The sequence below is a fragment of the Oratosquilla oratoria genome, chromosome 6, assembly GCF_046742065.1.
Source record: "Oratosquilla oratoria isolate Oo_2021 chromosome 6, ASM4674206v1, whole genome shotgun sequence".
Taxonomy (NCBI): domain Eukaryota; kingdom Metazoa; phylum Arthropoda; class Malacostraca; order Stomatopoda; family Squillidae; genus Oratosquilla; species Oratosquilla oratoria.
The window spans coordinates 84,764,104-84,789,903 of record NC_134782.1 but is presented as its reverse complement, the minus strand read 5'-3'; the positions used below and the strand labels follow the sequence as shown (position 1 = coordinate 84,789,903).

The window sequence follows — 25,800 nt, the reverse complement described above, 5'->3', positions numbered from 1 at the left end:
CGATCAAATTGCCCGAAAGGCCGCCGAGCGAAATCACTGAGCTGGTGCCCGGTAGCTGGAGTTTCTACCCTGCCAGACGCAAGATATCGTGAACCCACAGCGGGCCTTCATCCCACATTCCACGGCATAGTAGCACAGTGAACATTTAACGATGGCAGCCCAGGATAACTCTAGTGAGCCACCGACAATGCTAGCCACCATGGTTCTCGTACAGCACTCCACCCGCTACTGGCAACATCGTCGGGCAGGCCCAGCTGTTCATCACTTCGGTCGTGTGGACAACATTCACGGGCAGGCCCGCGAGAATTTGCCCGTTAACGGGCAAGCCCGCCGATCAGGCCCGCTCGTGTAGACAGGCCTTTACCCGCAGAGGCAAAGATGTTCTTGCAAACCTCATTGTGGGAGTTTGTAATGAACTAGCTCCTTTTTTAGGGTAGAAGCCCAAAGGGAAGGGGAAATAGAATATACATGGGAAAACAGTGTAGAGTATAGCATTAATGTAGAACAATGTGCCAGTATAGGACAAAATATAATTTTAGGATATAATGTCGGTAGAGGACGAAATGTTACATTAGGATGTAACGTCATAGGACACAATGTCGCAATGGGAGGTAATGACAGTGGAGGACAAAAGATCACGATGGGAAGTAATGATAGTGGAGGACATATCACGATAGGATGTAATGATAATGGAGGAGAAAATATCACGGTAGGATATAATGTCAGTGGAGGACAAAATATAATCCGGTATCCCTTGGGAAGGGATACCGGACAGAATGTCAATGAAGGCCAAAATATGATGGGATGTAATGACAGGTGGGATACAATTATAGTGGAGGAAAAAAGATCACGGTAGGATATGATGTCACTGGAGGAAAAAATATCACGGTAGGATATATTGTCACTGGAGGACAAAATATATAATTTTAGGAAGGGATGCCGGACATATTGTCAATGAACGACGGGAGGCCGGTATGAATCACGGTGACGTAGGGGAACAAAATGTACAAAAGAGATCGGATGACCGTGATCGACCAGATGTCCGTGATGGGGGAAATATTAATTTTGATGGGAGAAATGTTAATGAGGCACTGGATGTCTATAAAGGACCAAATAATAATATAGAGCAAGGTATAAATAAAAAATATATATATGTGAGACATGATATTGAAACTCAAAATGTGTCAAAAAGAAATAATCACGAGTTTCTTAAAACCATTTACTTTATGCTCGTAGTATTAGGAACAAATTTCAAGAAATACATGCGTATGTCAAAAGCGAAAATCTCGATATGATAGGAATAACAGACGGTTAATGGTACAGAGTTCGATGCTGAATTTAATATTGCGGGATTTAAACACTTTCATCAGGATAGAAACCACAAGAAAGGTGGGGGTGTTCTGTTGTACGTTAAAAACAATGTTCATGCTTGTGTTTTAGAGAAAGTGAAACAGGATGCATATGATAGTTTGTGGGTTGTTAACCCAAACAAATGGACAAAAAATGAATATAGGTGTAATATATAGGCCAAAGACGACATCATTAGCAGACGAAAAACTGTTATTTCAAGAACTGTCTAGTTTCTGCAACCGGGATTTATTGATAATGGGTGATTTCAATTTTACTGACTGATTGGATGACCCTTGAACATGGCCATATAGGTAGTCGCTTGATTGATTTTCTTGGTGACAATTACTTAGTTCAGCATGTAAAGGAGCCCACAAGATATGGAAACTTACTCGATCTATTGATCACTAGCCGCGAAAGCATGGTAACTGATGTAGAAGTCGGTGAATCTGTTGCAAATAGCGATCACAACTTGGATTCAAACTCCTAATCTTTTTTAGAATAGATACTTGTATTTCTAAAATACCCGATTTCAGTAAAGCTCAGTTCATAGGACTACGTCAGGAGCTTCAGCTTACAGATTGGGAGGCAAAATTAAACGAAAGACCTGTAGATCAGACGTGGGAAATATTTCAAAATGCGCTCACTAAGATGATTCAAACTTACATTCCTTTTAAGGACATACGTCCCCCAAATCAGGCTCGCCCAAAGTGGCTCGACAAAGAAACTGAAAAAATTATTGCTAAAAAGAGACAGGCTTATAAGAAATATAAGTGCTCGGGTGCATCTAATGACTATGAAAGTTATGTATCAATACAGAGAGATTTAAAAAAGACAATAAGAAAAAGAAAACGACAATACGAAATGAACATCGCTGATAAATCCAAAGAGAATCCCAAAGAATTCTATAGTTACATTAGAGATAAAAAGGTTGTTAGGAATCACATTGGTCCACTATTATCTGCTGATGGTCAACTTGAATATTCAAATGAAGGAATGTGTAATATCTTAAACAATTATTTTAGCTCGGTATTCGTAAACGAAACACCTCAAAGTGAACTCCAAACTGAAACCTGTGAAAAGTCTAGGGTAAACTTACTACGGTAAATATAAAAAGGTGTTTAGATAAACTCAAAGTTAATAAAACACCAGGGCCTGACGGTTGGCATCCAAGAATCTTAAAGGAAATGAAAAATGAGATTGTTGTTCCATTAGAAATTATTTTCAAGAAATCCATCATATCCGGAGATGTCCCAAGAGAATGGAAGCAAGCTAACGTTACTCCCATATTAAAAAAAAGGTGACAAAAAGAAGCCAAATAACTATAGGCCTATAAGTTTGACTTCAATCGTAGGAAAAATAATGGAAACTATCATCAGAGATGCTATCGTACATCATTTAGAAAGTAACCGTTTGATAAATGATAGCCAGCATGGTTTCAGACGGAAACGTTCTTGCGTGACTAACTTACTCGAATTCTACAACACGGTTATCTCGAATTATGACAAAAGAAACAATATAGATTTAATATATCTAGACTTTGCAAAAGCTTTTGATACCGTCCCACACGAAAGACTACTTACTAAATTAGCTTTACACGGAATAAGTGGTAGCCTATTAAGTTGGACTAGTAATTGGTTGAATGGTCGAAAACAGAGTTGTTTTAAATGGAAAAACTTGTAGATGGAAAAAATGTTACAAGTGGAGTTCCTCAGGGTTCCGTTCTTGGGCCACTTCTATTCATAGTATATATAAATGATATAGACCATGGACTAAAATCTACTGTTTCCAAATTTGCTGATGATACAAAACTGTGCGGAATGGCAAATGATCACTTAAACCAATTAGATATTCAAGAAGATTTAGATAAATTACAACAATGGTCTGAAAAGTGGCTAATGAAATTTAACACAAGTAAATACAAGGTAATGCACATAGGTAAAAATAACAGTAAGTACGATTACAAGTTATTTGGAAATTCGTTAACAAAAGTGGATAGTGAAAAAGATCTCGGCGTAATTATCAGTAACGACCTCAAATCATCCAACCAGTGTATTTCAGCCTCTGAGAAAGCAAATAAGATTCTAGGACTGATTGCGCAATCTTTTGATTTCAAAAGTCCATCACTCATTAACAAGCTATATAAATCGTTAGTTCGTCCACATTTGGAATATGCTGTTTCCGTATGGTCACCGAATCTCATTAAAGACATTGACAGACTGGAAAAAGTACAACGGCAACCCACAAAACTGATTCCAAATATCAAAAATAAATCATACGAAAATCGACTAAAACATATGAATCTGTTTTCCCTAAAAAAGCGTAGACTCAGAGGTGACATATACAGGTCTTTAAGATTCTAAAGGGAATTGACAACATCAAAAGTGACCAAATTTTCACACTGAATGAGAATCAGACAAGAAACAATGGTCTCAAACTGTCCGGAAATAGATTCAATTTGGAAGGTAGAAACAACTTTGCCAACCATGTAGTTAATGAATGGAATAAACTTCCTGCACAGGTAGTGCAATGTAGTTCAGTTCGAAGCTTTAAGAATCATTTAGATAAATACCTATGCAAGATGCTGTAATGATTATAATTTATTTTATATTATTTGTTTTTGTTTTATCATTTGTCTGTTTTATTTTCATTTATTATTAGTTATATGTCAATCTATTATTATTTACTCTTTACCTGTTTGTTTATTAGTTAACTATACCTATGCATTTATCTATGTATTTTATTTGTATTTTACATTATTATAGTTTATTCATTATTTTATTATTATTATGATTTTTTCGCATCCGACCTAGATATGGACCAGAAGGTCTCCTGTCGGCATGCTCCGCCTTTGTAATCCTGTGTAAAAAACTATTGAAACCCTGATCCGTCAAAGACTGGAATATACATCAGTAGTATGGTCCCCAAAGAGTAAAGGATATGTGGTGTGACCCTGTAATCTGGCTACTTGAAGGCATGATCCCATGGGTGGCTTGAGGTGGGTATCACTGATGCAGGACTCCCATTGGACTGGGTGTTCACACTAAGTTGCCCTAGGGTGTGCTCTGGGGCACCCAGGTTGCCTAGGTGTGCAACAGGCCAGGGGGGAACCCAGCAGCTCAAAGTACCAGTGTCCAACAGTAGTGGAAATGGGTGGCCTGGAGCAGCCTTGCCAATACAGAAGGACTGGGCTCTTTTAAACCTATTTGAATCTAGGTATATTAGGAAACTGGAAAATAGAGGAGACCCAACAAACGTTGCTCCTTTCCTGTATGCTACAATTAAGTAAATACAAAGGGTAGCAACTAAACTGGTCCTCAGCCTGGCAGATAAACTATGAGGAAAGACTAATGCCACGTCCACACGGTCGAGCACTGTCCGCCGGGCACGAGGGCTTTGCCCGACAACGGGCAATTTCAGCGGGCAAACCATCAAACTGTCCGATCGCGGCGCCATTTGGGGCAGTAGATGGAGGGCTGACATCGCTGCCAAACGCATGAGGTGAGGTTCGAGCAAAGTTAGCAAACCCACTCAGTACAGACCGAAGTTACCTTACTACCATATCCGCACCTAGTACTAGTGTGTACTGGTCTCGACAAGACGTGCTATTGGTGCTATGCTTTTCCTCATATTTGTATCTTGCCTTTGTATATATGGCTCCACTTTCGAAAGGAGAACAGAAAAGCTGCTTATGTTCATTCTCATGTAATTGCAAAACAATTGTTCATTTTCATCCAGCAATGAGCTTCCCATTAAATCACGTCTTTGTAACCACTCCCGGCATCAGACATGTCTCCGTGATTTCTCGTTTTTCTTTTTAATGCAGGCAGCAATTATAATGCTGTAAAGTGCTACCGTCTTTCCAAGTATGGCGGGAACCATGGTTATCGTACAGCACTGAACCACTCCCTCCCAACCTCTGCTTGCGGCCAACTAAACTCCAACCACCATCGTCAGCCGTGTGGACACTTCGCGGGCAGAGTCTACGGACTTTGCCCGGTAAGGGCAAAGTCCGCCAGGCACAGCTCGACCGTGTGGACGCGGCAATCGGCATAAGGCTCGGCCGGCCCACTCGCGTGTGTATACCAGTGTCTTGATAATAAAAGTGCGGAACCGAAACCGACTGTCAATCTTCCCCGGTGTCACTAGCTCAGTAACAGCATAGTTACAGGTGTATCAGAGTAGACTTGACATCCATGCTCAAGTTCTGTAAAAGAGCCTGGTATAACTTCCAGATTATCTATCTCCTTCCTATCTTGTTTCGGGTATTAGGTTGATCACAAGCCCAGAGACAAGATGCATTTAGTTGTCTTAAGATGGGGTCTAAGTGAGTCTGTTCACACACGAACAAGAGGCTGTGTCCGCGTTATGCCACTGTTAAGAGTGGCGGTACCTGGAGGAGATCAGGAAGAGAAGGCATCTCTTGACCTTAGCGCCAAGGGAAGGGCGTACCTTCAGGAAGCCGAGGGTTGCTTCGGAAGGGGAGACGTTGGGGTGCCGCGCCACTCCTGAGGTGAGTGGCAGGGTGAGGCCTAGGCGAAGAACAGCATTAGTTCTGTAGTGGTAGCAGGTATTGGTGGAGGGGTCGTTGTACCGCAACCCCACAAAAGTTAGTGTTCGTGACTGCCTCTCCCTACAAGTTACACTTGCCACCCACAGTGATATCAACAGCGGATACTGTGGAAAATAAATTCCGCCGTTCTACCAGGAGGCAGGTGGACTGCCCCGTACCTAGTAACGAGGTAGTGCCACCGTGCTGAGTCTAAAGTATCAAAATGGCTGCTATGGCTCTAAAATTGGCCTTGTTGATGGTGACGCCCTTCATCTGTGTGATCGTGGGCGCCAAGGGTAGTATGATCCTACTGAACCTCGTCGCTGCCATGGCAGCAGCATCCGCAATAACGTTACCTGGAACTTCAGTGAAACATTGTGGATCTATTTTGACGGTGCAAGAGGTTCAGCGATTACTGGATTGACGTCCTTAAAAAAAGTTATTCGTTGTCTTCCCCAACCAGATGACATCAGTAGTACTCCTCGAGTCTGTGTGAATTGCAACTGAACTCTTCCCAGAAGGGAGGGCGTGATCCAGGGCCTCGGAAATGGCAGCAAGCTTCGTATTAAGAGTGGAGCTACCGTCATTCACTCTCCATAGCGCGGTCACCACGTCGGCGTTAACAAAAGTCGTGCAACACTCTCCTGTTATGCCGCGTCCACACGGTCGAGCTGTGATTGGCGGACTTTGCCCTTACCGGGCAAAGTCCGTAGACTCTACCTGCGAAGGTGTCCACACGGCTGACGATGGTGGTTGGAGGTTAGTTGGCCGCAAGCAGAGGTTGGGAGGGAGTGGTTCAGTGCTGTACGATAACCATGGTTCCCGCCATACTTGGAAAGAAGGTAGCACTTTACAACATTATAATTGCTGCCTGCATTAAAAAGAAAAACAAGAAATCACGGAGACATGTCTGATGCCGGGAGTGGTTACAAAGACGTGATTTAATGGGAAGCTCAGTGACAATCCTACGTGAATTGCTGGATGAAAATGAATTTTTTTTTGCAATTGCATGAGAATGAACATGAACAGCTTTTCTGTTCTCCTTTCGAAAGCGAAGCCATATATACAAAGCAAGATACAAATATGAGGAAAAGCATAGCACCAATAGCAGGTCGAGAGGCTACTCTCAGATACCTGGCTATGTGCTTCAATGCTGCAGCACGTTTGTCTCTATTTTTATAATCAAAACACTTCACATTCCATAAACATTCCTGAACTCGGTATGAATCAATCAATGTTACGGTGTCTTGTCGAGACCAGTATACAGTAGTACTAGATGCGGACATGGTGGTAAGGTAACTTCGGTCTGTACTGAGCGGGTTTGCTATCTTTGCTCGCACCTCACCTCGTGCGTTTGGCAGCGATATCAGCCCTCCATCCACTGCCCGCAAATGGCGCCAGGAACGGACAGTTTGATGGTTTGCCCGCTGAAATTGCCCGTTGTCGAGCAAAGCCCTCGTGCCCGGCGGACAGTGCTCGACCGTGTGGACGTGGCATTAAAAGGATACTGACCTTGACCTGACCACACACCCGCATTAAGTACCCGCGGGGCGTACCGAAAAGTAGCGCCCCTCTGGCTGAGGCAGGGTTGCCGTGCGTAGCCCGAAATTGTGCTTTCCTACGGATACAAATACATGTAGTACAGCCGTAATGTTTCCTTAACCTACACATATGTACTATGAGGCCGAAGGCCAGCTGTCTGTCCCCTCATATTTACACTTATTGTCTCGCCCCTTACTGCAACAGCGATATTACAAGCCGAAATACTGCGTAGAAGCACATGTGGGGAACTCCGTTCACCACAGTTCACCCTCCTTCCCCTGCGAAGCGTGGACTCGTGATGTCCAAGCACCACCCGGCCCGACTGCAAGACCGTGCCCTCCGGGTTGAACACCCCTTCCCCGGAGGGTATGTGGAAGTGTCCCTGGTGGAGACTGAGCGCCGCGGGGAGCGTGCCAGACTCCTGTGTATCCTGTGTGGGCGGCGGGGGTCGCGGAAGGTCCTGAATGGCAGGGAGCGGCTGCGGAGGGTGTTGTGGTGGCAGCTCTGCCTGATGAGAGTAGGGAGTGGGAGGAGCGGGGTTAGGAGGAGGAGGGGTTGAAGGACGAGGTGGAGGGGGTGAGAAACGCGGAGGAGTGAGGTGTCCCAGTTCGTCTTGGGTTGACCCGGGATGAACGAGGACTGCGTGAGGTGGACGGAGAGGATGGGGGTGAGGAGGGGGAGGAGTATTGGAAAGATGCGGGGGAGGGGGGGTTACTGTTTCGTTCCGTTCAGGGAAAGGGTGTGTGACGATTGCGTGCGGAGAGTGAAGTGGAGTAGGGTGAGGAGGAGGGGGAGGGGTATTAGAAGGGCGATGTGAATGGTGTGGCTGGGAGGGAGGCATGAGAGGAGGAGGAGGGGTAGTAACTGTAAGGGGTGTTTGGGCACTTGCATAATCTAATGAGCTTCTTGTTAAGTCTATTTTTATGTTTTTCACTTACGTAAAGGGCTTTTCCAAGGGCCAGCCTAGAAAGACATTTGTATGTATGTTTAATGATCGACGTGGGCGGGCTTCACTCGATCCCATGATACCGTCGAGTGGCGAGAACCGATCTTAAGGGTGACGTGCTTGGCCGCGCGTGCGAGTACCTGGTGGGGGCCAGTGTACCTAGGTGCCAAGGAACCAGTACGCGCATCGACGCGGAGAAACACGTTGTCTGCCGACATGAGCGTGGGGTGGTGGTAAGTGGCGGATGCTGCAGGAGGCTTAGGCGGCTGAGGTGTGAAAGCCCTCATGGCTTGGCGAAGGGCAGGCATGAACGCGAGCTCGGAGTGCGTGTTAAGGGCAGGCGTGTATTGGGAGGGTATGCGTATATCTTCGCCGTAGACTAGTTCCGCTGGCGTGAGCTGGAGGTTCTCCTTAACGGTGGAACGGATGTTCAAGAGAACGATTGGAAGTGCGTCCGCCCATGACGTTGGGTGAGGTTGGGCGCGCAGGGCTTCCTTCAGTCTCCTGTGGAAACGCTCCACCATGCCGTTGGCCTGAGGGTGATAGGCCGTGGTCCGCTGCCTGCTGTTGCCAAGGAATAGAAGGAGATCTGTCCACGCCTTCGATTCCCACTGCGGGCCCTGGTCCGTAATGATCGTGCGCGGGCCCCCAGACTGGCCACCCAACCATGCAGAAAGTGGAACGCTGTGCACTCTGCGTTACTCTCCACCATGGGGATCGCCTGCATCCATCTAGTTGCTGTGTCAACGCAGGTGAGGAGGAAGCGGTATCCCCGGGAGTGGGGAGGGGTGCCACAATGTCGATGTGCACAGTGTGGAACCTCTTGGTTGGTGTGGGTATCTGATGCAGCGGTAGCTTGGTGTGCCGATGGATCTTCGCTGTCTGGCACGGAATGCATGTCCGCACCCATGAATTGAGGTCCCTCTTCATCCCTGGCCACACGGCCCGTTTCTGAATTAGGCGCTGTGTAGCGAGGATTCCGGGGTGGGCCATATCATGGAAATGGCGGAACACAGTTTGGCGGAATGCTTCCGGGATGTAAGGGCGCGCGTGTCCCGTGGAGATGTCACACCACAACGGGGTCGCCAGTCTCTCGGTCTGCTGCAGCACTAGACGGAGCGACGTGGTTCCTCGTTGCAGTTCCCGTAACTCCTCATCTTCCGTTTGGGCCTGCGCGATTGCAGCATAGTCCAGCGTTGCGGGACGCGTAATTACGTTGGCACTACGAGACAGTGCGTCTGCCGCGGCGTTATCCGTACCCGGAATATGCCTGATATCCGTGGTGAATTCGGATATATATGCGAGGTGGCGTCTGGCCCTCGGCGTTAGCTTGTTCCCTGGTCTCTCCATAGCATATGTAAGGGGCTTGTGATCTGTAAGCACCCTACACGTCCTGGCCTCCAGGAAATGGCTGAAGTGACGCACCGCTTCGTATATGGCGAGAAGTTCTCGATCGAAAGCGCTGTAGTGGCGCTGGGCGTCATTCAACCGTTTGCTGAAGAATGCCATCGGGGTAAGGACGCCCTGTACCTCCTGCTGGAGGACGGCGCCCACTGCCTCTGCCGACGCGTCTGTCGTGAGTACCGCCGTCGCTCCCGGCACTGGATACGCGAGGAGAGACAACTGCGCAAGGCGGTGCTTAACCGCCTGGAAGGCCTGATCTGCAGTCGCGGACCATTGCAGCGGCTTCGGCGAGTGCTTCTTCGCTCCCTTCAGAAGATCGTACAGCGGGGCGAGGAGGCCCGCAGCCCCCGGGATGAACCGGTGGTAATAGTTTACAAGTCCTAGGAATTGCCTCAACTTTCGGACTGTGGTAGGCTGTGGGAAGTCGTCAATGGCCTTCACCTTTTGCGGAAGGGGCGAAATACCCGACGACGAAACCCTATGGCCGAGGAAGTCGACCGACTCGGTCCCGAACACGCACTTTGCAAGGTGAATCCGCAAGCCGTGATCATGGAGTCGACTGAAAAGAAGGCGGAGGTGTTGGCAATGCTCGTGGTGAGATGCTGACGCGACGAGGATGTCGTCGATGTATACCACGACGAAGTCCAGCCCCTGCACCACCTGGTCCATGAAACGCTGGAAGGTTTGTGCAGCGTTCCGGAGGCCGAAGTTCATGACCGGGAATTCAAACAGGCCGAATGGGGTGGTGACAGCCGTCTTGGGGATGTCCTTCTCTGCCATGGGGATTTGATGGAACGCGCGCATCAAGTCGATCTTTGAGAACACAGTCTTCCCGTGCAGCCTCTCGTGGAAGTCCATAACATGAGGTATCGGGTAGCGGTCCGGTTGCGTCATCGCGTTTAGGGCCCTGTAGTCACCACAAGCACGCCACTCCCCATCCTTGACTTTCGGCACCAAGTGCAGGGGCGACGCCCAGCTGCTGGCCGAAGGTCGTGCAATTCCTTCCTGAAGCAAAAGCTCGAATTCTTGCTTCGCTGCTTGCAAACGTTCCGGCGGTAGGCGCCGTGGGCGGGCGAAGTAAGGTGAGCCGTGCGTGAGGATGGTATGCTCCACGGTGTGTCTCTGTTTCCGTGGGTGGGGTTGACTGGACGTAATGGAGGGGAATTCTTGGACGATGTTGGTGTACGGTGAAGGCCCCTGGACATGTGTCAGCACCGGAGCTGGGGACGTCCAGAGAACGGTGTGGATGAGGGCGTTGGAAGGTCTGTGTATCAGCCGTTGGCGCCGTGCGTCCACCAGAAGGTCGTGTTCCCGCAAGAAGTCCAGACCCAAGATGGGTTGTCCGACATCCGCCACCACGAACGTCCATGGGAAGGATAAATTGGGGGCAAAGGATACGCGGCAATGCCTGGTGCCGTACGTGGCAATTGGAGTGCCGTTGGCAGCTAAGAGGTCGTACGCCGTAAGTGCATGCGTCCTGTCCTTAGCGGCGGGCGGGATGACGCTGACCACGGCCCCTGTGTCGACAAGGAAATGACAGCCAGTAGCCGTATCCTTTACGCGCAATAGGGCGCGACTGTGTGCCTGGGACGAGCGAGGGTGGTTGGGACGTCGGCCTGAGGGAGAAGTCGTCGGCATAGCCTGCGTGGAAGCGGGAGGGACTAGCGCCTCCCGCTTGCTGCGTTTCCCGTCCCCCGAGTCCATGGCTGTTGCTCGAACCAGGTGCATGGAGAGCTGCAGTTTCTAGCCCTGTGGCCAAACGTGGCGTGGTAGAAACAATACGCGCGTCGACGCGGAGGAGGAGTTGGATCGCGCGCGCCCCCTGCTAGGACGAGCTTCTCTAGCATGCCCTCAACACGCGCTAAGCGCACGTCTAAGGTGTCCGTCGGTGAAGGTCGAGGCGTACTGTCACGCGCGCTAGCGTCAGTGGAATTACACGAATTTGCACTACACACACGATTAGTCTCGCTGTTGTCTACGTTATACACACGAGCACTCGCAGTCGAAAGGTTACTGGACACTGGTCCGGGGGGCACGTATCCTGGTGCCACGTCCTGCGGAGCGAGGGCATGAAAAATCTTTTCGGCCTTTTTCGTGTAATCATTTATGTCGGAAAAGTCTAGGACCGTAAGGGGCGCCCTTACGTGCGGTGGCAATAATTGTTTATGGCGAAACATCACTAAGTCATCGGACATCGGGTTTCCTGCCGTCCGATTGAGGTCCTTCATGCGCTCCAGGAAGACTGAGGGCCTGCCGCCGTCGTAGGTGATGTTATGGAGTTCTTCCATGTCTTTAGTCCTCCCGCACGCTTGAATGAGCGCCTTTTTGAGGGTATCGTACAGGTCAGTGGTGGGGGGATCGGTGAGGAGAGAGGAAATTCGCGCCGCAATCTGCGCTGGGAGGGCCGCGACGGTTAGCCGGAACTTATACTGCCAGGTCACTTGGGCATCGTTTGTGGGCCAGCAGGCGTCAATGTGTGCGAGCCAGAGGTCGACATCGTAATGAAAAGGTGGAAGTTGGACGGAAATTGCGTATGGCGTCTGTGTCGAAGTGTGCCAGAAACAAAAAAACCGACAGGGCTGGGTGACGAGTCAAGACTCCGGGTTTACCAATGTAACTATGCTGTTACTGAGCTAGTGACACCGGGGAAGATTGACAGTCGGTTTCGGTTCCGCACTTTTATTTTCAAGACACTGGTATACACACGCGAGTGGGCCGGTCGAGCCTTAGAAGGATACTGACCTTGACCTGACCTCACACCCGCATTAAGTACCCGCGGGGCGTACCGAAAAGTAGCGCCCCTCTGGCTGAGGCAGGGTTGCCGTGCGTAGCCCGAAATTGTGCTTTCCTACGGATACAAATACATGTAGTACAGCCGTAATGTTTCCTTAACCTACACATATGTACTATGAGGCCGAAGGCCAGCTGTCTGTCCCCTCATATTTACACTTATTGTCTCGCCCCTTACTGCAACGGCGATATTACAAGCCGAAATACTGCGTAGAAGTACACGTGGGAACTCCGTTCACCACATACCCACGGCCCCTAGAATGCGAGAAGGTATTTGCTCTCTTGGCCTACGCCTCAGCACAGGTGACTTTTGAAGTACTCCACTAAAAAGTTTGTGTGCAGAAAATGGATCCTCCCGTGAAAAAAAAAAAAATCCCATTCTGACATCACTAAAACGTCTATCTCATCAAGAACAGCCCTATGAACACAATCTCCCACTCAATTGGAACATTAGTTACTCAGAAGACTTAGTTTTTACATACATGGGCACCCATACGCTTCACCACTGGTTTGGACCCAATTCTATTCTCCCCATTTACGCATGAGACCAGTTTAAGTTTTGATGTCTTCTCGTGGCCTATATATGAGTACTTCAAATTTCTCACCACTGGAGACCATATTGTTTGTCTGTCCAATTATAAACAATGTCCAGATCGTCTTGTAGTTTTCTGGCATCCTCGAATGGGGTTACCTTCGTACTCGTATGTGTATCATCTGCAAATGATGGGAGGATAGCTACCTGGAAGTCTTTATCTATACACGCCATTAGGACCAAGAAGAGGAGAGGCTCTAGGAATGTGTCCTGCGGGACTCTCTTATCACTGGACATTGCTTTGAAAATACCCCATCGGTGGTTATTGTTCGGTTCCTGGATGTCAAAAAAATATGAAGCCTTGATTGCCTGATAATCCTGGATTATTCAAATTATTAGATAATATTCCATGCCTTACCTGTTAGCTGACTTAGCTCTAGGAGTTGCGAAAGGCGTCACCTCAGCGGAATCCATGCTGTTCTTCATTCTTGGGGTTATGGGTTTCTAAATGGGTGACAATATATATATATATATATATATATATATATATATATATATATATATATATATATATATATATATATATATATATATATATTTCGGGATGACCTCAGTGTGCAGTGATTTTTGCCAAAGTATTTTGAAGGGTATGTGTGTGTCGGTGTTGGAACAGTCCGCCTAGCGGGTGATAAGATCACCAGCTAATGGAGCATCTGCACCCGGCCCAGAGCGTGCCGCGTGCATCACCCCCCCTCCCGGCTCCGCCCCAGACTGCATAAAAGGTTACAGAAACGGCCTCTTAGGGTCAGTAAGTCCACGGACTGGCGCCAGGCCTAACCTACCCTCACTGTCTATTGTCTATAAGTCCTGATACTGCTGCCGGGCCAGACCCAAAGTCCCCAACATCTATGAGTCCTGATGCTGCTGCCGGGCCAGGCACTAAGTCCCCAGCCTCTGTAACACGTGCGCTGCTGCCGGGCAAAACTCCTTCCACTCTTTCTGGTGCACAAGGTCCTGTAGCTGCCGCCGGGCCGCGTCCTTTTCACAGTGTTGTAAGACCTTAACGCTGCTGCAGGGCATCACGCTCTTTTCCTCTTATACAAACGAAGTCCTGTTGCTGCTGTCAGGCCGCATTATAAGATATTTCTATCTTCTTAAAGACATCGACTAGCGCCGACCATAGATCCCCGTAGTTCTCGACAAGGACCTGCGCGACAACGCCCCATGGGTAGACGCCGTGGTGGGTGACGCCCATCAGCTGCACGCCCACCCGCCCAGGACTACTGCCGCAGGTCGCCCGCCGCACCCACTGGCCAGAGGACTCGCCTTAGGACCCCCGGCTCACCGCCACTCCAGTGCCAGCAGATTCGCCATCTACGGTGGGGACCCCACGCCCACAACGCCCACCTTGGATTGGCTGCGAGTACCTCCACCTATCTCACCTTGCTCGCCAGTAGCATGGGCGCTGCAATTTTAATAGGATGGTCCTCACCTTGGCTCCAAGCACATGAAAGAGTACGGGACAAGATAGCTGCTTGACATCAACCCTTTGTTAATGGACTGATGGCTGTTCATCCTGCCCAGCTTGTTTGCTTACTCGTGTACGATACTAAATGCCAGGTCGGGAATATATCCACCGGCTAGTGTTGACCATTAAATGTGCCAGCTGTACATGTTTGTAACTTTTGTAGATGCAGAGATGCGTAAGTGCCGCTCCGGGGCAGTTCTCATTGACCCCCCCCCCCCACCATCACCACTTCCCTCTTCAACCATCCCTTACTGCCTGTTTTAGCTATTGACTACAAAATTATTAAAGTTGTTTTAAATTTTGTATCCAATGTCTCTGTTGTAGAAAATATAAGGGAAAATATTTTATTTTTTATTCATTCTAACGCAAACGTAGTCGATTGCGGTAAAACATCCAGGGCTTCTTTGTACTCTTTTTGTTATAATATTTTGGCAATCTTGTGGGCGGCAACTCCAGGCTAGAATCCCCCCCCCCCCCACACACACACAAACAGTCCGGCCCCGGGCATATGCAGGATATGCTCCCCATGTAAGGGTGCGTGTAGATGCCACTTCATAATGTAATAAATATATTTAGTATTTGCCATGTGTTTGGTTGTCTTCCCCTGAAACCCATGCCTAGCAGCCCCAGTCATAAAAAAAAATAATAATAATAATAATGTGCACCCTCAACGATAAACGCCGATTGATCAAACCAACCAACCAACTAAACAAACAACAGAAGGATAAAAACGCTGATTCTCGTCTACAAATTACAAGTTGTAGATGGTGTTTGTGAACATATTTTAAGTTTTCAAATTTTGTAACTAGTCATTCCCATGAAGAAATAATTTTCAATTTCTGCACTTTGGATATCCAGTGGAAACAATTCAATCACAGTTCATGTTAGTGACGTAAATAGTGAAGTTGGAGCAGTCGAACAGCATAAAAAAGATGGTTAGTATTTAGAAAATATATAAATGTTAGATGATGTTTGAAACATCTATGGCAAGTTCTTAATTTGTATATATACTGCCTAATAACAACTACACATAATCAACAACAGAACGTTTACAAAATCTTAAAAGTCGATATTAATAGATCAATATTCATATAATATTAGTACAAATTTGCATCGAATAACACGTATGAATAGTAAAATCGGGGATATACTCAAAGAGATCTATTAGTACGGGATGAAAAATTATATAAAGAATAACTGGAACTAAGCTTACATGTTTTTATGTTGTCCTCGGCATTGTAATTGTTATTACGAACTGTGTTCCTCTCTTTAACTGCACTCCATGTATATTGATTCAATGCCAGATAAAATTACTTTCTTACATCATGTATATTGATTCAATGCCAAATAAAATTATTTGCTTACGTACTAATGATATAAAGATTTAGAAATTGGAATGTTTGCAGAACCAAGATAATTTTCCTTATTGAAGTGGAATAGATGAAAAGGAGAAACAACATAGGCAGAAACATGATGTAATATATATATATATATATATATATATATATATATATATATATATATATATATATATATATATATATATATATATATATATATATATGTAGAGATTTGGGACCTTGGAGCTTAGTTGTAATTCTATAGTACAGTTACTTAGGTAATTACAATTAAATAATGACTAGCTGTAGATCCAGAAATTGATGATGAGGCCGAACACAGAGAAACTTGAATCTGCAAAATTCATATTGACACATTCATGACATCCAAAATCCACCCATAGAATCTGTTATTTGGTGCAATTTGTGTCTGTACATCAACTATCATATACGAGGAATTCTGGATGTCCAGTCTGCAAAAATACTCCCCCAACCATCCTTAGCGAGATAGTGCAAAATAAATTTCACTCATGGAATATAGTCATTTGCAGTGATAGCATTTCAGAGGTGATTTACCTTATGTCATCCTAACAAGTTTGGGAAAGCCCAGCTCTATTTCAGTATCACACAAACACATTTATCACTTGTTCCAATTTTGCATTTGAAAGATACTTTTTTTTTTATATGGAATAGTTATGGTAGGTTAGGTTGTATTAGGTTAGTAGCTATTGGACAATGTAACTTTCATGGTAAATATCCATGTTTGCATGAAGTTGGAATTTTACCAAAAGCCCATATGAATTAGGAAATAATGTGTTGACAATAACAGTTTCACGTACTTAACCAACCCATTTAAGTGTCAGTATGTTTGCATGAACTGCTGTGAGAAGCTTGTCGAAAGTGTCTTTCTCATTTCTAATTCAGTTTCTACCAATTTTCCTCCAAAACTGGGATTTATCCAGATTGATATTATTATTTCTTGTTATTTTACTAGAATATCTAAATAGTTGTCACAACTCACTATTTATAGCAGAATCTACCACTTGGCTGAAAAAGTCTCCATTAGATCCAGTTAGGTTACAAAAACTCAAGCTCAAATACTAATGTATATAAGAATCAGAGTAAACATAATTTAGCTATTTATGATTTTAAGAGGAATATATGATCACAATGCAACACCAGAAATAATGGTAAAATCAGAGGGAATTACTGGAGGACATTCTTGTAAATTGGAAAAGTTTAGGTGCAATACCAAAATCAGACAGAATTATTTTAGTGAGCATGTAGTAATCATCTGGAACAGTTTGCCAGAAGAGGTAGTAGGAGCTCCTACATTGGGAGTATTCAAAGCTAGGTTGGATAAATGCTGGGAAAAGGAGGAGGTGGCGTTTGATTTTGAGGAGTTGAGGTTGTGCCAGCCAGACACCAATTAGTTGTTGTTGTTGTCGTTCCCTAGACTGTCTGTCCGAGCAGTCCCGTCTCCCCAAGGAAGGCCACAGCCGAAACTGGGTTTTCCCACAAATCCTTTATAGAGTGTATGTTGTGTTGTTTGCGTGCATGATTGTGTATAATGCAGTCTTCCATTATGTGTTGTATGGTATGGGGTGAAGTGTTACATCCTGGGCAGCTGTTCACAACACGGTCGTCCAGCCTCTTCTGGTAGCTTAGAAGTGCTGGGTGGTGACCGCATCGCAGTCTGGCCAAGTGGACTCTGTCCTTTCGTGGGAGAGAGGATTCAGAAGGGTGGATATCAGGGGGTCTGGCATGCAGCAGTGTGTTGTCTTTCAGCGTGTTAATGGAGCGGTGAGTGATATGATTATGAATATGTTTCCGGAGGCTGGTATTTGGTGGTTGTGGAGGAAGAGAAGAGAGTATCTGTGCGTAATAAAGGTCTTTGGGTGTAGTTTTAATGTTTCTTGGTGTGTGTGGGTGTTCTGCTATGTAGTGTAGCGGGTGTGATGTGTTTGTGGTGGCTGCAGCAAGTGTTTGTGTGCCTCTCATGTCGAGGTGGTCCTTGACTTTGAGGACTTTTGTCTCATGGTGTAAATGGTCTGTAGGTGATGTATTTGTGCAGCCTGTAATTATTTTTAGGGCTTTGTTTTGTATGATTTGAAGGGTGTTGTGGTGTGTCTCACTGAGATTAGGAGCCCATGCAGGACTCGCATAATTCATCACTGAGCGTATGCATTGTTTGTATATTGTTATATTAGTTTCTTTGTTTTGTCCAAATGTTGTTCCAGTGATTGACTTAAGTGCGTTAAGTCTAGGTGTGCATTTGTTTTTTATGTTTGTGAGGTGTTGTTTGAAAGACATGGATGTATCGTATGTTACACCAAGAATTTTCGGTGTGTTTGTGTGTGTTATTAGAGTGTTGTTGATGTAGAGATGAGGTATGTATTTGTGTTCTTTTGTCCAGTTGGTGAGAAGTGTTGCTGTAGATTTGGTTGGAGCTATTTTGAGTCTGTTTGTGATGAACCATGTGTTGAGTGTGTCAAGGTAAGGCTGGATTATTTCTGCAGCTTTGTCTGTGTTACGGTGTGTGCATGTGATTGTTATGTCATCTGCGTAGGAAGAGATTTGTATTTCTGAGGTGTCTGGTGTGGGTAAGTCATGCATGTATAGATTAAAGAGTTGGGGACCAATCAGCAGCAACCACCCCTGGCCATCAGCTCTACGCAGATGGCACCGATCCCCAAGGAGGAGCTACACCAATTAGTACAGTATGTTGCTTGAAGTGTTGATCTGGACATTGAGGCTTGTCACTGGCCTGCGTCTGATAACTGATGTACCTCACTGAGGAGTTTCAGGGGAGCTTTTTCCCTTGGCTAGGTAACATACACCCCATAATAAGTTAGGCTAGTTTAGGATGTGGCAAACAACATTTTGCCCATTATTTTCTTGTTGATTTGAACAATTGTCATTCATTTCTGTTGGAAATCATTCATTTTGCTTATTTTCCCCACCCAAAAACTTGATTTCCCAAGGTGTTCTTCTCAGACTGTTGGAGAATTATATATTATTGTTATTATTATTATAGATACAAAGTGAATGATCAATAGTTAATCATTCCTTTGCAACATGTCTCTCTTACAGGAGACCCATGACCCCCAGGTAACCAGCAACAAACATTGCACTGGGCCAGAAGTTACTCAAGGAAAAAATATTGTTTTATTTTCTGGGTATGGCTAAGGTGGGGTTGTTGAGGGATATCAGTCCACTTCAGACTTTTTTTTTCCTAATTGAGCCAGGAAGCTGATTTTTTTTTTTTTTTTTTTTACTGAGTCATGTTCATCTTTGTAATCATTCTGACCAAGTTTCATTGAAGTTTGTCAATAGATACTGTACTTATACAATAAAAACCTTATTCTATTGTGTAAAAATAATCAATATTCAAACTGCTACTAGTCCCCAACTACTTGTACTTTTTTTTAAGTATTGGGAATGGTTATAATTATCAACTCACTAAACATCATAACATGTGTAAGTTCAGTGGTTATTTTTTGCTCCACTGTTATATTTACCCCCATAGAATTTTTTAAACTGTTAATAATATCAATCCTGCTGGAAATTCCAGTATTCAACACATCATAATAAGTGTCTTTCAGAATATGGAACAAATTGTCAGCTTTGAAATAAAAAGTGAATAATGCAAATAGACCAAAAAAATGTTAGAGTAATAGTACTTTGAATGACATTATTTTAGGGGAAAAAAGTTGAGAAAATGGGCTTCAGAGTTTACCTTGAGGTTTTTACACTCCAGACATCAATGTAATGTATAACCAGTAGTTTATTATGTCAGTCAAGGCACTTATGGGTATGTGGCCCATGCATTTGAGATGGATGTTTGAAATTTTGTCTTGTCTAACTATATCAATAAACCAATGCTGAGTAACTTAAAACAACCATATCTCAGGTACAAAAAGCCTATACATTGGAGTCCCTCAGGACATAAGACTTTCACCATTACTGTTCAATCTGTCTATGAGTGATCTCTGAACTCCAGAACCATGACTAAGCACCAAGATTTCTCACATGCAGATGACCTGACAGTAATAACCCAGCACAGTAAATACAAAACAGCAACAAAGAACACCCAAGCCTATTTGAAGAAACTGGAACAATGGCTCAGAAATAACTGAATTGAAGCTTCACCACAGAAGTCATTAGTGTTACTAACACCAGACTAACTTGAATAGAAAATCCACCCTGTAGTAAAATTAAAGGGCGAAATCCTACCACTGTAAAAGAGCTCACATTTGATATTCACATGATCTTCAGTCCACATCTCAAACACCTGAGAGCAAAAATCAACAAAAGCACTGAGAATTATAACAAGATGCAATAAGATCACCCCAATTGGACACTACCATTACAAAACCAAAAATCAACCCATAGAATACGACATGAAAATTACAGGAACATAATTCTATGCTGGAACCCCAAAACTACACACCCTCCACACTACATTTCACAAATATTATCAACAGAATGTAATAAAAAAACTACACCAGGAGCATACTACTCAAACTTCTATAATAACCTACCACCTATACCACATAAAACATCCATACAAAAGTACACATAGTCAGATCACTAAACAAGCCCTTCAAGACAGACCACCAAAGTCAATATTCCAATAAGCCCCAGACAGAAACCCTCCCACAGCTTATAAGAATCACTGGCATTCCTGTGCTTACAATACCATCCAGCATTAAAATAGTACCAACATAGAATAGGCTTGACCACAGATGCAACCACCTTACAGAGGACATGGAACACCTTGTACTACGATGCCCCATACTAACAGTCCTTAAACAGTAACACCATATATCTTCCAGGGACAGTGGATTTATTGATTTAGATTTTTTTTTTTATCATTCAGACTTCTTCACTTCATTCTTCTTCATTCATGACTTCTTCAGGTTTCTTCAATTTGACCTCATGACTTCATGACACACCTCCTGTCCCAAACTGAGAGCTCTTTGTCAGTTTTGTCAACTCCCTTTAATCACCTGAATATTGTGATTGTATCATCATATTCTTTTATTTCTTTTCATGATGGCAAATGTAAAACTTCTAAATGTTTCTTATATGTTTTTTCCTATCAACTTCGTATTTCCTCCACCTTTTCACATAAGGAGATCTAACAACTGGCAACTGCTCCCCTCCTCCTACTGTAAGCCAGTGACATAAAAACAATCCCACATTAGTACAATACAGAGAACTGACCAGTGTTTCTTCCCAGAGAAATCTGTGGGAGGACTTGAGGACTGTCATCAGCCACTGTGTAGGTTGTGGGTTTCCAGACAGAGAAGTTAAAGGCATCAGTTATTATTATTATTTATACCTGTATTATTGTTGTTATTACTATATTTTAATATTAATTTTATTATTGTTCTTGTTCTTGTTGTTGCTTTTATTAAAGATAATTATCCCCATCTGGGGTATTGGCTGCATGTTATTGTGGCAAAGTAGCATGCAGTTGATACTTTAGGGTCTATATAGGGCACCCCTACGGACCAGAGCCACACATCATTTTGTCTGTGATAGAGGAAAACTCTGTTTATAGAGAAATGATGACACTTTTATACTATGACTAACCCTCCGTTATGCTGTCCCCCAACCCCTTGTTACTGTCCTGTACCATTTCTCTGAATATTCATTTCCTTTTTTTTGCCAACCCTGTGGTGGGGGAAGAGAATGCTACCACCAAGTCTTTCCACTTGAGTCTTAAAATGGGACGGGGGATGGGATTAGGAGTCCTACTACCTGTAGCCCCAAAAGGGGACATCCCTTAAAAAAAGAAGTAAAGGCATAAGAGGGTCTGGGAGTTTTCCAACCAGTACCCAAAGGTTTGGGTCTTTTAATGTGCGTGGAGGTGGTACAGATGAGAGTAAAAGGGAAGAGATAGGTAATATGTTTGTGAGAAGAAAGATGGATGTGCTGGCTTTGAATGAAACTAAAATTAAAGGAAAGGGCAACTGTGAGTTTGGGAGTGTAGCTGGGAGATACTCAGGAGTGAAGAGGGGATGAGGGAGAGAAGGGGTGGCTATACTAGTAAGCGGGTAGTGGAGTGGAAGGTTTAATCAAGGTTGATGTGGATGAAGGTGAAGCTGGGAAAGGCGATGTGGGTTTTTGTAAGTGCGTATGGACCTGGTAGTGAGAAGAGCATAGAGGAAAGGGAGGCTTTTTGGGTAGATATAAATGAGTGCATAGAGGGATTAGGGAGAAATGTCAATGTAGTTGTATTGGGAGACCTTAATGCTAGGGTAGGAAATGAACCAATAGATGGAGTGATTGGGAAGTATGGAGTTCCAGGTAAAAATCGTAGTGGAGAATTGATGGTGGAGATGTGTCTTGAAAGAGAGTTGATGATAGCAAATACAGTGTTTATGAAGATAGTCAAGCATAAATACACATGGGAGAGGGTGGTGGATGGAAGGGTGGCAGATAGAGCATTAATGGACTATATTGTGGTGACCAGGAGTATGGTAAGAAAAGTTAAGGATTTACATGTTCCAAGGGGAGAGAGTGGGGGAATAGCAGATAATTTTCTGGTGGAAGGTAAATTGAGAGAGGAGAATAGGTGGAGAAAGAGGAAAAGGGCAGAAGGTAGGGAGGTACATAGAGTGAACTGCTTAAATGAGGAAAAAAGGAGAATGAGTATAAGAAGAAGCTGAAAGAGGAGTGGGAGGTAGTGAAGGATAGAGTAGAACTAGGAGTGGAGGAGGAATGGGAATGGTTCAAGGAGGGAGTCATAAGGTGTGCAAAGATGATGTGTGGAACAAGGAGTGTGGGAGGAAATAGAAGGAAGGGTAGTGAGTGGTGGGATGAGGAAGCAAAGAAAGGTATAGAAGAAAAGAATCAGGCATTCATAGATTGGCTACAAATTAGGACAAAGGAATCGTATGAGAGGTACAAGGTAAAACGAAGGGAAGTTAAGCATAAGATAAAGGAAGCAAAGAGGAGAGCAGATGTGAAATGGGGTAAGAGTATGACAGAAAATTTTGAAAGCAATAAAAAGATGTTTTGGAAGGAAATTAAAAGAGAAAGAGGAGGCGAATCAAGTAGAGAAGAAAAGGTAAAAGGTGCAGGTGCAGATGGAAAGATGATAATGGAAGAGAAGGCAGTGAGAGGAAGGTGGGCAGAGTATTTTAGGGAATTGCTAAATGTGAAGGAGAATAGGGAGGGAAAGGTAGTTGCAGTAGGAAGCGCTAAGGAAATGAGAGTGATGAGTGAGGAAAATGAAGGAGAAATAGGGAAGGATGAAGTGAAAGCAGCCGTTAAGATGATGAGAGCAGGTAAGGCACCTGGTCTGGATGGATGCCATGCAGAATGTCAGAAGAAAGGAGGTACAGTTGTGGTGGACTGGCTGGTGAGGTTATTTAATGTTAGAGAGGGTAGAGTGTTGGAGGACTGGAGGAGTGCCTGTATAGTTCCGCTTTACAATGGAAAGGGAGACAAGTGTGAGTGTAGTACTTTCAGAGGGATCAGTTTGTTAAGTGTAGTTGGGAAGGCTCGTGGGAGGGCCTTGATTGAGAGGATTAGGAGAGGAATAGAGGGAGTAATTGGTGAGGAACAGTGTGGGTTTAGGACAGGTAGGGGTTGTGTAGATCAGATTTTTGTGGTAAGACAGATATGTGAGAAAGCTATAGGAAAATGTAAGGATGTTTTTTGGGCTTTTATGGATCTGGAAAAGGCTTACAACAGGGTAGACAAATGCACTGTGGGAGGTACTACAGATATATGGGATAGGAGGGAAGCTGTTGAGAGCAGTCAAGAGTTTTTATGAGAGTAGTAGAACTTGTGTTAGGATTAGAAATGGAGAGAATGAATGGTTTGAGGTAAAGGTGGGACTTCGTCAGTGATGTGTTATGTCACCCTGGCTGTTCAATCTTTACATGGATGGGGTAGTGTAAGAGGTGAATGCAAGGGTAGTGGGTCAGGGGTTGGAGATGATTAAAGAAAATGGAGAAAAGTGGGAGGTGAGCCAGTTGTTGCTTGCTGATGACACTGCACTTGTAGCAGGATCAGAGGAGGGATTGAGGAAGTTAGTGACAGAGTTTGAGAAGGTGTGTGAAAGAAGGAAGCTGAAGATAAATGTGGGCAAAAGTAAGGTGATGAGATGTACAAGGGGAGAGTGTGATAGCAGGCCGGAAGTGAGCATTAAGGGTGAAAGACTGGAGGAAGTGGATAGTTTTAGATACTTGGGTGTGAATGTGGCAGGAAAGGGAGGAGTGGGGGTGGAGGTAGAATGTAGATTGAGAGAAGTGAGTAAATGCCTTGGTGGATTGAAAAGTGTAATGAGAAATAGACATCTGGGAATGGATGCTAAGAGGAGGTTATAAGAAGGAGTGGTTGTGCCAACAGCATTGTACGGGGCAGAAACATGGAACATGAGAGAGGAAGAGAGAAGGAGTTTGAATGTGTTTGAGATGAAATATCTGAGAAGTATGATAGGGTTTACTAGGCTAGATAGAGTGAGAAATGAGGAAGTGAGGAGAAGAACATAGGTGGAAAAGGAACTGGGAGATAGGCTTGATGAAAGAGTATTGGGATGGTTTGGACACATGGAAAGAATGAATGAAGAAAGATTAGTAAAAGAAGTGTGGAAGGCAGATGTGGAAGGAGTGAATATGAGGGGGGTCCTAGGATGAGATGGATGGATGGGGTGAAAGGGGCATTACAAAAGAGAGGAATGTCTGTGGAGGAAAGATGGGAGAGGACAGAAGATAGGGGTGAATGGAGAGGGGTTGTGTATAGATGATGCTGTGATGCATGAGGGGGGGTGGGTGGGGGATGGGGGGTGAGGAAGTATGTATGAGAAAATAAATTTGACGCAGCCCGAAGGGATTTCTCCCCATCTTCTCCTTTTCTGCATGGGGGGGACGGAGAGGGGGGGGTCACCAAATTTATGAAATGGGCTTGCTGTGGATGTGCTGTGTCTTGCGACACTGCTTCTGACCCAGGGCAGTGGACAGGATGCAGGGATGACCCATTATCCAGGAGGTGCCAAGATGTGAGGAAGGGAGGAGGGTGGAGGGGAGTGGAATATATAGGAAATGGAATGGGTGGGAGTGGTTTCTATGCCTTTTTCTTTTTGGCTACCCCCTGTGTAGGGGGAAAAAGCCTTGGTATATGTATGTATGTATGTACACAGCTTTGAATATTTACTCAGAAAATGTATGTTCAATAATTTTTCTTATTTGTTTATTTATTCATTTATTTATTTTTTATTATTACAGGACAACATGAATTCCTCTATGACAATATCAGATGTTGAAGGGACTGAACACGTTGAGGTGGAGATGATAGAAGCAGAGGCGGTAGATGATGAAGATAATGAGGATGAGGAGCAAGCACAAGAACTAACTCCTCTGATTGCTGTAAGTTAGAGATGTATTCAGTTTTATAGAATACAGACTCCAAATGGAAAGTGACCCAAACAAAAGGTAGCAGAGGCTTGTTCATCTTTTTCTTCCACTCCTTCTCTTTATCCTTTGCCATTGCCTTTGCCTCCTTCTTCTCCTCCTCCTTCTTCTTCTTCTCCTCCTTCTTCTCCTCCTCCTCCTCCTCCTCCTCCTCCTCCTCCTCCTCCTCCTCCTCCTCCTCCTCCTCCTCCTCCTCCTCCTCCTCCTCCTCCTCCTCCTCCTCCTCTCTACTTCTTTTCCTTCTCCTCCCCTTCCTGCTGCTGCTGCTCCTCCCCTTCCTGCTGCTGCTCCTCCTCCTCCTCCTCCTCCTCCTCCTCCTCCTCCTCCTCCTCCCTCCTCCTCCTCCTCCTCCTCCTCCTCCTCCTCCTCCTCCCATCTACTCCTCTTTTTT

The 25,800-nt window shown here is 44.9% G+C and overlaps 1 protein-coding gene across 2 annotated transcripts in view; it reads left to right on the top strand.

Annotated features, from left to right (window-relative positions):
* Positions 1–14,056: 14,056 nt before the first annotated feature.
* The window catches only part of LOC143026675 (general transcription factor 3C polypeptide 3), a 49,571-nt gene continuing 37,827 nt past the window's right edge, over positions 14,057–25,800 (top strand). Inside the window, exons 1-2 of one of the 2 annotated variants that reach the window (XM_076187472.1) lie at positions 14,057–15,576; positions 25,224–25,364. In XM_076187472.1, coding sequence (XP_076043587.1) covers positions 15,574–15,576; positions 25,224–25,364 — 144 coding nt within the window. In that variant the 5' untranslated portion in view covers positions 14,057–15,573. Of the gene's footprint in view, positions 15,577–18,563; positions 18,699–25,223; positions 25,365–25,800 lie in introns of those variants that run through there. The other variant, XM_076187473.1, reaches the window with a different exon arrangement.